Genomic DNA, 13,153 nt, shown 5'->3' with positions numbered 1-13,153 from the left:
CAATTCAATTAAAGTTTATTTGTATAGAGCTTTTCACGATACAAATCATTGCAAAGCAGCTATACAGAAAATGAAAGATTCTACAATATATTAGTAGTAGCTTATCAGTGATGGCTGTCAAGTTGATGTACATATGGCAGAAATGTACAGAAAAAAAGTCAGTTAATGACAATCAAACAGATGATGAACACTATTAACAGCAAGTATTATACAGTGGGGCAAATAAGTATTTGATACACTGCTGATTTTTCAAGTTTTCCCACTTACAAAGAATGGAGAGATCTGTAATTTTCATCGTAGGTACACCTAAAAATTTGAGTGACAGAATCTAAAAAAAAAAAAAAATCCAGAAAATCACATTGTATGACTTTTGAATAATTAATTTACATTTTATTGCATGAAATAAGCATTTGATACAATATAAAAATAGAACTTAATATTTGGTACAGAAACCTTTGTTTACAATTACAGAGCTCAGGCGTTCCCTGTAGTTCTTGACCAGGTTTGCACGCACTGCAGCAGGGATTTTGGCCCACTCCTCCATACAGGTCTTCTCCAGATCTTTCAGGTTTTGGGGCTGTCGCTGGGCAACACGGAGTTTCAGCTCCCTCCATAGATTTTCTATTGGGTTCAAGTCTGGAGACTGGCTAAGCCACACCAGCACCTTGAAATGCTTCTTACGGAGTTGCCCTTGCTGTGTGTTTGGGGTCATTGTCATGCTGGAAGACCCAGCCACGACCCATCTTCAATGCTCTGAGGGAAGGAGGTTGTTGCCCAAAATCTCACGATACATGGCCCCATTCATCCTCCCCTCAATACGATGCAGTCGTCCTGTCTCCTTTGCAGAAAAGCACCCCCAAAGCATGATGTTTCCACCCCCATGCTTCACGGCTGGGATGGTGTTCTTGGGATTGTACTCATCCTTCTTCCTCCAAACACAGCGAGTGGAGTTTATACCAAAAGTTCTATTTTGGTCTCATCTGACCACATGACCTTCTCCCATGCCTCCTCTGGATCATCCAGGTGGTCTTTGGCAAACGTCAGACAGGCCTGGACATGTGCTGGCTTGAGCAGGGGGACCTTGCGCGCGCTGCAGGATTTTAATCCATGACGGTGTAGTGTGTTACTAATGGTAACCGTTGAGACTGTGGTCCCAGCTCTCTTCAGGTCATTGACCAGGTCCTCCCGTGTAGTTAAAGGCTGATCCCTCACCTTTCTCAGGATCATTGATACTCCACAAGGCGAGATCTTGCATGGAGCCCCAGTCCGAGGGAGATTGACAGTCATCTTGAATTTCTTCCATTTTCTAATAATTGCGCCAACAGTTGTTGCCTTCTCACCAAGCTGTTTGCGAGTAACGAGTTCAAACAGGTGCAATTAATACAGGTAATGAGTGGAGGATAGGAGGGCTTCTTAAAGACAAACTAACAAGTCTGTGAGAGCCAGAATTCTTGCTGGTTCTTACTTATTTCATGCAATAAAATGGAAGCTAATTATTTAAAAATCATACAATGTGATTTTCTGGATTTTTTTTTTAGATTCTGTCTCTCACAGTTGAGTTGTACCTACGATCAAAATGACAGATCTCTCCATTCTTTGTAAGTGGGAAACTTGAAAAATCGGCAGTGTATTAAATACTTATTTGCCCCACTGTATATAGAAAGCACAATTAAAAATACAATTTGCAATTCCTTTTGAAAATAGTCCAGGATACCCTTCCATACTGAATATGGATTGCATTGTTAATATAAAAATATAAAATATTATTTTGTTCTTCCTTTTTTTTTTCCCTCTTTTCTTTCTCTGATAGTGTAAGTAAGATGACGTGGCTGGGACATGAATTTACATTTGATTAAAATGTTCTCATTTCAGAACACCACCGCACACCACTGATATACCACACCAAATTATTTGGTTTTCCAGTAGCTTGGTGTTATCCAAAAAAAAAAAAAAAAAAAAAAAAACGGTACAGGGGATATTTATGTGAATGTCTCATATACACTCGGTCCACTCCATTGTTAAACCTTTTCTCCTCTTCTTCTACTTTCTCTTCTTCTCTTATTCTGCTTAGTTCGGGACAAAAGAGAGGAACAATTCAGCTCGATTATTAACCTTTAAACACATTTTCTGGAAAATGCCTCTTTGATATATAATACAAAAGTATTGGTCATAGACACTAAGTGTGTGAACATATGGCTGGAGGTTAACAAAAATACAGCAACAGACAAATTTAAAATTTGCACTTTCCAGGTTGCATATGTGTAAGTTTCTGATGACCTTTGGATTGACAGACAGACATTCACCTTGGGCACCAGACTCCACACACAAGGAGTCAGAGTAAAAGCACACTGCCAGCTGTGAGAACCGTCACTGGGATCAGTAAGTAATTCATGCCACCCGATTTTGGATTAGCACTTGTAGGAGGAGCCAGACTGATCTGTGGTTCTGTAAAGAGAAGTACAAATAACTTCAGTACAGACAAAGTACTCAGCCAAAGCAGCATCACCAGCTTCAAAACTACAGCAATAAAACTATGCATTATTTATTATTTTTGTAGATTCTCACTAATTGTACCTTTAGGACCAAGAAAAAAAACACAATATAAATAAATAATACCGTTGAAAAGTGTTGGGGTCTGTTTTTTTGGTTTTAAAATTAGTCTCTAATGCTCACCAACGATTTTATTTGATAAAAAATACAGTAAAACTATAATATCTGAAATATTTAGGCCCGGTTTCATATAAACCAGGATTAGGCCATAGTTCAACTAGGACATTTAAGTAATTTTTATAAACATGCCTTAGAAAAAAAACATTACTGGTGTTCATCTTAAGACAAAACAAAGGCACTGGCATGTTTTAAGATCAGTTAGTGCAAGTTTATTTCAGTTTAAACAGCTCAGATTAGATTTGAGTCTAGGACTAGGCTTAAGCCTGGTCTGTGAAACCGGGGGTTAGTGTTGCATGATCCTTTAGATATCATTCTAATATGCTGATTTGCTGCTCACAAAACATTTCTTATTATCAATCTTGAAAATGGTTGTGCTGCTTCATATTTTAGAAAACCATGGCAATTTGGATTCTTTCATGTATAGAAAGTAAAAAAAAAAAAAAACAGCATTTATTTGAAATGTATTTTTGTAACTATTTTAACATCTTTCTTGATACTTTTGATTAACATAATTGATCACTATATAAATACATAACCCAAAACTTCTGAATTAAATATTTATGTCTTAAATAATACTTATCAATACATATGGTAAATTCTAAATGGTCTGTAATTAAATACTGAAAATTCCATCAATAAACAAAACATTAATTTACACTCACCGTGCACCAAAAGAAAAACACCTGGCTCATCAATTGTACATATCCCAAACGTAATATTGCATGAGCACCAGTAAGCCCCAGTGTCTGTCAATTTTAGGTTAATGATGTCTATAGTCAGACTCTTGCCATCATATTCGACTTTAACACGTTCTTCAAAGTCTTTATGGACAGATAATTCCTTGGTTCTGAAAAAGTAGTAGAAGACTTGTCGGCTGGTCTCACGTCTGCTGTATAGATCTACACCCTGCACTTCTTTCTGAGGTGCAGGACACTTAATGGTGAAATTGTCACCTTTATATTTGATCTCATCTGAAAATGATGAAAGAAACAGCCTTGATCAGATCACAGCATCCAAACAAACAGAAGTTAAGAAGTTAAATTTGATATAAAGGGTTTAGAGAGAAAACATTGAAGATTCAGGTGTTCCTGGCACTATAGTTCAGACATCAGAACCAACACCTGGACAGATGATGAGTATTCCTGCATTAAGTCAAGTGTTTTCTTAGCATTATGAGTAATTTAGCTTATTTCTACATATCAGGTAAGTGCTACGTTGTAACTAAATTTGACATTGATAGTTTACATGTTTTTATACCTCAAGGGATAGTTCACCCAAAAATGAACACTTAGACATTTTTCATAATATCTTCTTTTATGTTTCAGAGACGGAGGTTTGGAATGACATGGGAGTGAGTAAAGTTTTTAACCATCATGAGGAATTTTGGATGCACTCACAAATACAAATAACTAAAATGAATGTATCACTGTCTAAAGCTTTCCTGTAGCTCAAATAGTAGAGCACGGCGCTAGCAACGCCAAGGTCATGGGTTCGAGTGAAAGCAAGAGCTGATAAAATGTAAAAACTGTAACTTGAATGCAATGTAAGTCGCTTTGGATAAAATCGTCTACTAAATGCATAAATGTAAATGTAAAGATTATTTCCACTTCACATATATAACCCTAGCTGTGAAGTGACTGAAAGTAGGTCAAACCTAACTAATGTAAACACTGCTGCAATGCTTTATAACACACAAATTACCAAAATGTATAACAGTAAAAACACAAGGCACTAACCTGCACTTGCAACAAAGTTGCTGAGACAAAGAACAACCAACAACAAGAAGATGATTTGCAGAGACCTCATTATTGCCATCTGTGTATTTTGGATTACCGTCTCCATTGCGGTCATAAGTTATTACTTAATCACTTAAGTGATTTTAAGCAGTTGAAACACAAACAACAATGAAATGCCCGTCTTTGGAAGTATTCTCGTAGCCTATACACATAGAGATCTTAAGTAAAAGCAAACAGCTGAGTAAAAGTGAAGTGAAAAGGGGAAAGGGAAAGGGAAGTGGTGCGTGGCCAAGTATAGTGACCCATACTCGGAATTTGTTCTCTGCATTTAACCCATCCAAGTGCACACACAGTAGTGAAGTGAAGTGACATACGGCCAAGTATGGTGACCCATACTCGGAATTCGTGCTCTGCATTTTACCCATCCAACGTGCACACACACACAGCAGTGAACACACACACACACACCGTGAACACACACCCGGAGCAGTGGGCAGCCATTTATGCTGCGGCGCCCGGGGAGCAGTTGGGGGTTCGGTGCCTTGCTCAAGGGTCTCACCTCAGTCGTACTGAGGGTGGAGAGAGTGTTGGTTATTATAAAACACTTGTGTAACAGAATATTGGATCCGGTGTTGTGTAATATCCTGTTCCAGTGAAAAACTGTGGATGGAGCAGATATAGTCTTATTTTTGAGAGATGAGAGGGTCTGTATTACCTTACTTACTGCTCTCCTCTTTTTGTGTTACAGTGCTCAGTGACTTTGTACAGGGCCGGGCCTGCATTGACACTAAACCTCCTTTGGTGTAGGTGATTTGGGTGGAGTGGCACTGCTGTGTGGTATGTACTAGAAAGTTGGCACTGCAATGGTTATTTCTTTGCGGTGTATGCTGTGGGTTTTCTTTTGTCTCTTACAGGTGGTAGTAAAGTAAAAAGTAAAGTTGTGACGTATTGTCAAGTATGGTGACCCATACTCGAAATTGGTGCTCTGCGTTTAACCCATCCAAGTGCACACACACAGCAGTGAGTAGTGAACAAATGCACACACGCACACACACACACACCGTGAACACACACCCGGAGCAGTGGGCAGCCATGCTGCAGCGCCCGGGGAGCAATTGGGGGTTCGGTGCCTTGCTCAAGGGCACCTCAGTCGTGGTATTGAGGGTGGAGAGAGCGCTGTACATTCACTCCCCCCACCTACAATCCCTGCCGGCTGGGGACTCGAACCCGCAACCTTTCGATTACGAGTCCGACTCTCTAACCATTAGGCCACGACTTCCCGTAAACGACTTCACAACCTCCTTTTTTTTAGGAGGTCCATAAAAGCAGGCCCTTCCCTTTTGCAGTCTTGAGGAGAGCCATTTCATACTTTTGTGGATTTTATGGATACGTTTTAACATTTGATGGTCTGTGTTGGATAATAAAACTGTTGCCCAGAATCAAGTGTGATTTGTGGAGGGCTCCTCCTGCCTTATTTAAGGTGGTGGCGTAGTCAGCTTATATCTCCTACACTACACATACAATGGCAGTGATGTCAGTGGCCGGCTTTCACAGTTCTACCAGAGCCGTTGAGAAACCGTCACACCCAGCTAACAAAAAAGGTCCCCAGGACGTCCCCTATATGGAATCTGCGAACATCCCCTGGACGTCAGCTGTAGGGTCATTAGGATGTTCACAGGACGTGCAGCGGCCATTCGGGACGTTTAGGGGACTTTCACTTTAAATTCTCTGAATGTCATTTTATTTTACTAATCGTAGCCAACAGACTCGTTGTATGGAGCAAAATGTTTATTTTAACTAAACAATTGTAAAGTTGCGGTGCTCTTTCCGTGTGTCAGCTGTGTGGTTAGTCTGATGCTATTCTTCCCGTCTTCTAACCTAAAACAAAATGAAATCATTAATTGTTTTATGTTTGGATGATCGTTTTTCCATTAAAAGATTTGTAAAGATTGACAATTTTGATTTAGACCAAGCGGTCCAAATTTGCACACGTATGATGATAGGCCGTCCCAAGACTTTTGCTGCATATAGGCGTCTCGGTGTGTATTTTTACCATATGGAAATTCAATGTTTAAAGTTAAATATCTGTCAACATATACATTTAATAATTTAAGCTTTACATGCTAACGGTGAGCAGCTATACGCGACTGACACGTTCAGGAAGCGTTTTAAAAGGTAAACTTCATAAAATGTAAGCATTACGAGATAGACAGTGGTTACGGTAGCTAATGTCTACAAATATAAAAGTAAACACACCTTTTCGACCGAAAGAGTAAACTCAAGGCCGTCTCAACCGTTAACTGTCACTACAGAGCTAAACGTTGCCATGGATACATGCAGCGTACCCAAAAGGGATGTCATTCGATCATGTGCTCATTTGTGCGACACTTGCTTGTAGCCTGTCTCCCAATGTAGCTATTTACTTTTCCTTTTTTTTTGAGCTGCACATGGTATAGCAGTCTTAAATGCAATAATTAAAATAATTATTTTATCTAAATAACTTTTTTTTTTTTTTTTTTTTTTTTTTTATAGGTAGAATGAATTTGTCTTACCCGTTATTGTCAACTTGTTTTCCTTGGCTGCATTCATCACTACATAACATAAAGCTCCTGGGATTCAACCTTATTTTCTTCATGCATGAGTAATATTTTCATGCTATTTTCATTTTTAATATTCATTTTCATGCATGGGGAAAATTCATTCATGTGAATTAAATTCAGACTACTTTTTCACTTTTTGCAGACATTATTATGTTGTAGATTTAATTAAAAACTTATACAGTTTAAAAATGACAAAAAAAGAAAAAGGTCTATAAAAATTTGGGCACCCTGCATGGTCACTACTACTTGACCACTTACAACACCCTGACTCAAACAGTACAGCAAAATTAATCTAAAGATATTATGTCCTAGCACATCTGATTACAATATCCTAAAAGAAACCATATATTTACACATCTACTCTATAGCAAAATATAACATTCAGTTACTTGGCACAGGTGAACTCTTTTCAGATGATCTTGACAAATCTGACACAAAAATATAAAAAAGCAATCACAAAAATATTAGAAGTGCAGCGGGAACATTATTACACTATTCACATAATAGGTTGTGTAATTAAATAATTAAAATTCACTAACAAACTACAAAATACATTACTTTTAGAACAGATCAGATGATGCTAGATTATAACTGCTGCATGACATATAGGGAAGGGGAAGTGCTGTGTGGCCAAGTATGGTGACCCATAAAAAAGACAAACTAAGAACTTGACCTCTCAACCTAGTTATTATAGTATTAGGGGCAGGGCCACGCTCGAGCCACCGTTTTAGCCCACAATTTAACTCCACAATTCGGTACTACATAGTTCAGAGTCTCTGTAATGTGTTTCAGCAATACATTTCCAACATGTGTTTAGAAACAATTCTCAGAATTCTCTTTACACGGACTTTAAATCTGAAAATATTATTAATGATAACTGTAAAATGAATATATAGCCTCTATTTTTTTAAAACTAATGTTACCTTGACCGACATGAATGTGAAACGAAAGGAGGTTTTCTCAATTCTAACAGATCTGCGCAAATGACGTCATACAGATATAATGGCATTAACGGTGCCGAAGAGCGGGCCGTAGAAAATAAAGACTTAGTAGGCTACAGTAGTTTTAGTAAAGTAGGCTTATAGTACATTTAAATGACAGTCCGTCAATTTTATACTTTTATACTTATGTACACAAAAAATACTTCACCTCAGGAAAGCTCTCCATCAGGCGATGTACGGCTGTGCGCGTGATGTGAGCGTTGCCAGATTGGATGGACGATTTCCAGTTTCAAAAGTTTACAAAAACCGCCAAAAACTTTAACTGTCAAAATAATCTGATAGAATGTAAATCAAAGTTGATAAGAGCCATTTTAACTCCTTATAACAAAATAATGACAATAAAATAATATAAGTAGATAAATTTCCCATGGATCAAATCGGGGCAAATACATTAAAGAGAACTACCAAATATGATTAAAATATGCAAGCAGACACTGTCAAAACAGCAATCAAGAAATTAACAGATACCCTCGAAAAACACATGCATCGTTTTCAATGTCAACAGTCAGAATTTAAATGCAAAAAAGTGCTCAAAGTGATCAGAATAAGCAACGTAATTATAGGTATTTCACACTCGTTCATGCACACACCATGACAGTCAAAACTGTGTCATTCTGTATGATAATCCAACAATATATATATATTTTTTAACAACAACAATAATGCTCTTACTTTTGTGTTGCTCTATAATTTCACACAGAACTAAGTCTTTCATGAAGTTCATATTGAACATAATATAGAATTTTGCAGTCAAAATGAACAAGTCCAGCATCTTTAAAGGATATCCCAGATAGCACACGCACATCTGCAAGATGTCTGTTAAAGATCTCTTGATCTGGAAAGCATCTGCTGTCTACAAACGTCTGGCAGACGTCTGTAAGATGTCAGTTTTACATACATTCTAAATCATAAACATCTTAAATACATCTAATAGACGTCTATTTGACATCTAAGAGGAAATGTCCTAAAGACGTATTGCAGATGAGCAAACACCCTAAAGAAATATGTCTTGTAGATGTAAATGCAGACGTCCAATAGACGTCTCCAAGATGTGTGTGTGCTATCAGGGATACCAATCTGGACCGTTCAAAAGATAAAAGACAGGATCGTATAGATATAAATAATTTTTGATTAAATAATGTAACTGTGCTCTGATTTCGGAGTTGCAGTGATGTAGCCTTCATGTCATCTCCCTCAACAGGTGTAATGAGAGTTAAAACACTCCATCGAACTTATATATAGGCATTATGGTCACTTATATAGTTATACATTCAAAATCAGATCCGTTATCGCGCTAAAAACCCGTCGCTCATGAATCATCACGTCTGTCTGCTGATCCCTAAATACTATAGTGATTGGCTAAAAGTGTGGCCGAGACGTCAACATCAGCACCAGTCTATTTGCAGTGTGTGTGTGTGTTTAGTAACCTGTATTTAGTAACCTGATGACTGATTGGATGCATGCAGTAGGCTATCTATGCATACTTGGGCTTATTTGTTAACCAATTATTTGCTATTAACTTGCTAATCATGCTAGAAACAGGCTAGCAACATGCTGTTAACATGCTGGTAACTTGCCATTCATGCTAACAGCATGCTAGTCACATGGCAATAATGCTAGAAACATGCTAGCAACATGCTAGTCACATGGCAATCATGCTAGAAACATGCTAGCAACATGTTAGTTACTTGTTAATCATGCTAGCAACATGCTAATCATGCTAGAAACAGGCTAGCAAACATGCTAGTCACTTGTTAATCATGCTAGCAACATGCTAGTCACTTGCTAATCATGCGAACAACATGCTAGTCACTTGCTAATCATGCTAGAAACATGATAACGACATGCTAGTCATACTAGCATCATGCCAGTAACATGCTAGTCATGCTGGCAACATGCTAGTAACATGCTAGCCACTTGCTAGTCATGCTGGCACCTGCTAGTCACTTGCTAATCATGCTAACAACATGCTAGTCACTTGCTAATCATGCTAGGAACATGATAGCGACATGCCAGTCATTTGCTAGTCATGCTAGCATCATACTAGTAACATGCTAATCATGCTAGTAACATGCTAGCCACTTGCTAGTCATGCGGGCAACATGCTAGTCACTTGCTAATCATGCCAACAACATGCTAGTCACTTGCTAATCATGCTAGAAACATGATAGCGACATGCCAGTCATGCTAGCATCATACTAGTAACATGCTAATCATGCTAGTAACATTCTAGTCATGCTGGCAACATGCTAGTAACATGCTAATCATGCTAGTAACATGCTGGCAACATGCTAGTCACTTGCTAATCATGCTAAAAACATGTTAATCATGCTAAAAACATGTTATCAACATCTAATTATCTAAATGTTCAAACTTCAGGCTTTTACAACTGCTTTAAACTTTCAGGCTAGGCTTTCTCAAGCCAACCTAAAGTTTGTCTTGACATCTTGACAAATGTTTTATCTAGTTATGTATCTAATCCACTATTATGATTCTGTGTTTGAATAAGGATGTTTAACACACAATAAGCTTAAAAACTATTGTTCTCTGACCGGTTTTATATTTAACAGCTGTCAGACTTGCAGTGCTGTCTAAAAAACTAAAAAGGGATACCATTTTGGTCCTTCGGGAGGTGAGAAACCACCAGCTAATCTTATTTGAAGGTCACGATGTACGAGGTCGTGACTGAACTTTGGAAGATGTTACATTTGATGAAGAACAGAGTTTTCTTCCCCTCTGATGCATAGAAACAGCTTTGTTTAGCACATTGGCCGTCTGTATTTAATCTGCATATCTGATCTTGCAAGTCTAGGGTATAAGAAGAGAATGTACTGCACCCTTCTTATTACTTCTTCCTTTCATTCTTACTTCTCTTTTTGGCTTCACTCTATAACTGTTCGGGTGCACCTCAAACTTAAGATCTTTTCAGAAGGTTTTTATTCTCTTCAGATTTTTGTTAATCCTTCCAGGTGGTCGTTATTCATTCCAGATGATTTTTATTAATTATAGATTGATTTTAATCTTTTCGGATGGTTCTAAATATGTTCAGTTTGACTTATAATGGTTCTCGACTAAAATTGTACTAACAGTTAATGTGCATATGCTGTCATTGCATATGATTATTAAAATGTAATGTTTCATTTTCAAGTTATGATTTACGTTTCTCTTTTTTGAAACTTTTAAATAAATTTGCATATTCCTTCAACCCAACCGTCTGAGGTGGATTTGATTTTGCACAATCTCCAGCAACACAAGCAAGACACTTAATTTGCCAAAATCTACTTTAGCCTTTTATTTTAAGTAAGAAACATAGAGGAAACATAAGTATAATCTCAGGAGGGGGTTATGCCAAAACAATAAACAAAAATTAAACTCTTTCTATGGTTAAGGAAAATCTAACTTACCTGCTTAAAAGAAACAAACAAATGAACAGAGAACTTCCCTCTCCTTTACTAAACCGAGAAAACTATTAAACAAAAGTAGGCACCCACCTCCCTACTCAAAAAGTAGTAATGTTTTATGTTATACACAGCACACCAATCACACAAAAGATTCAATCTAACGTTATAAGCAGCAGCACCAACCACCACCACAACTTTCTTCAAAATATCTTCCTTTGTGTTCAGCAGAACAAAGAAATACAAACAAATACAAACAAACATTATGTCCCGGGACGTAACATTACAAAAAATTGCTTCAAATATATTAAAACCCGATTAAAACCATTCAAACTTATCCACCTTTTTACTGTGTTCTCATGTTCAAGTCTCAATATAAATCAATTTTAAAATGGGGTAAAAAGATCAACTGAATTAATTAAACTTAAACTTTTTAAATGTAACTAAATAGAAACACCAAAAATCGGAAATGTAAAGCATCTTTCCGATATGAGGCGTAGTAGACTTCTGCGTCCAGGAAAAAGGTGGATTCAAGCGCACGGAACTATTGAGAGCTCCATGAACCATGTGACCGCGTAGAGGCGAGATCAATTTAAGATTAGGTTTTATTCTGTAAATTAAAAAACAGCATGATTGGGCATACATAACTGATACTTTTCACTAAAAATTTAAATTTATTTTGTTGAAATCTGGAAGCCATAGAATGAATAACATTTTATTCATTAAAATATTGTTTACCTTTATTCATTAAAAAGCATCATATCATTATACCATCATCATACACAAGTCACAGTGTATTTATTGAAATTTGGAAGCAATAGAAAGAACATTTTATTTTCATTAAACAATATAATGCAATAATTTAAATAATGTCCTTTATTCATTGCAATGCAATATTCATAAGGCATATGGTCACAAATGTAAAATCCACATATATTTCCAAATGAAAGTAGCTACTATTACTACCACTACTAACTAGTAGCTACAACCCACCACATCACCTCCAAGAACTAATAGATTATAATATACTAAAGGTATAAGTCCACTGATTATTATATATATTATATAAGGACAGGCAGCTCTTAAAGTGACAGCAGTCTAAATTCCTATTGTCTGTCATTCATGTTAATCAAACAACAAAAGAGAGAAAAGCTCCTTGGTCAAAATATCTCAAAATATTAGAATATTTCCTTTAGATCAATCAAAAAAAAGGATTTGCAAAACAGAAAAGTTCAAGTTCTTTAAAGTATGTTAATTTATGCACTCAATACTTGGTCGGGGCTCCTTTAGCACAAACTCCAGCATCAGTGAGGTGTGGATTGTTGGATCAACTGTTTCTCATCTTTTTCTTGAAAATATCCCATAGATCCCATATAGGGTTCAGGTCAGGCATTTTGGCTGGCCAATCAAGCACAGTAATATCATGGTCAGCAAACCACTTGGAAGTGGTTTTTGGCACTGTGGGCAGGTGCTAAAGTCCTGCTGGAAAAAGAAATCAGCATCTCCATAAAGCTTGTCAGCAGATGGAAGCATGAAGTGCTCCAAAATCTCCTGGTAGACGGCTGCATTGACTTTGGACTTGATAAAACACAATGGACCAACACTAGCAGATGTCACCTTTGACTTCACACTTGACTTCAAGCAGCTTGGATTCTGTGCCTCTCCAGTCTTCCTCCAGACCTTGATTTCCAAATGAAATGCAAAATTTACTTTCATCTGAAAAGAGGACCACTTTGGACCTCAGCAAC

General features: G+C 37.3%; 1 protein-coding gene across 2 annotated transcripts; it reads right to left on the bottom strand.

Annotated features, from left to right (window-relative positions):
- LOC306868896 (uncharacterized protein) lies at nucleotides 1-4,688 on the bottom strand. 2 transcript variants are annotated; one of them, XM_079415358.1, is made up of 4 exons: nucleotides 4,407-4,688; nucleotides 3,333-3,641; nucleotides 2,304-2,445; nucleotides 1-2,063 (listed from the first exon to the last, which is right to left on the bottom strand). In XM_079415358.1, exons 1-3 carry the CDS (start codon nucleotides 4,519-4,521, stop codon nucleotides 2,333-2,335), a joined length of 537 nt encoding a protein of 178 aa, XP_079271484.1. In that variant the 5' UTR covers nucleotides 4,522-4,688; the 3' UTR covers nucleotides 1-2,063; nucleotides 2,304-2,332. The 2 variants fall into 2 exon arrangements, with proteins under 2 accessions (XP_079271484.1, XP_079271483.1); XM_079415357.1 differs by having other exon boundaries at nucleotides 7-2,066; nucleotides 4,407-4,624.
- Between the last annotated feature and the right edge of the window lie 8,465 nt (nucleotides 4,689-13,153).

The sequence above is a fragment of the Barbus barbus genome (genome assembly GCF_936440315.1).
Source record: "Barbus barbus genome assembly, chromosome: 4".
Lineage (NCBI taxonomy): Eukaryota > Metazoa > Chordata > Actinopteri > Cypriniformes > Cyprinidae > Barbus > Barbus barbus.
The sequence above is the reverse complement of the archived record's forward strand: the minus strand, read 5'-3'. Positions and strand labels throughout refer to the sequence as shown.

Bases quoted from the DNA above. Each gene is read 5' to 3' on its own strand.
- LOC306868896 (XM_079415358.1), bottom strand. From the start codon at position 4,521: ATGACCGCAATGGAGACGGTAATCCAAAATACACAGATGGCAATAATG. The intron at 3,642-4,406 runs GTTAGTGCCTTG...CATCATTTTCAG, and splicing joins CAACTTTGTTGCAAGTGCAG to ATGAGATCAAATATAAAGGT. The intron at 2,446-3,332 runs GTGAGTGTAAAT...TTCTCTTTACAG, and splicing joins TGTTTTTCTTTTGGTGCACG to AACCACAGATCAGTCTGGCT.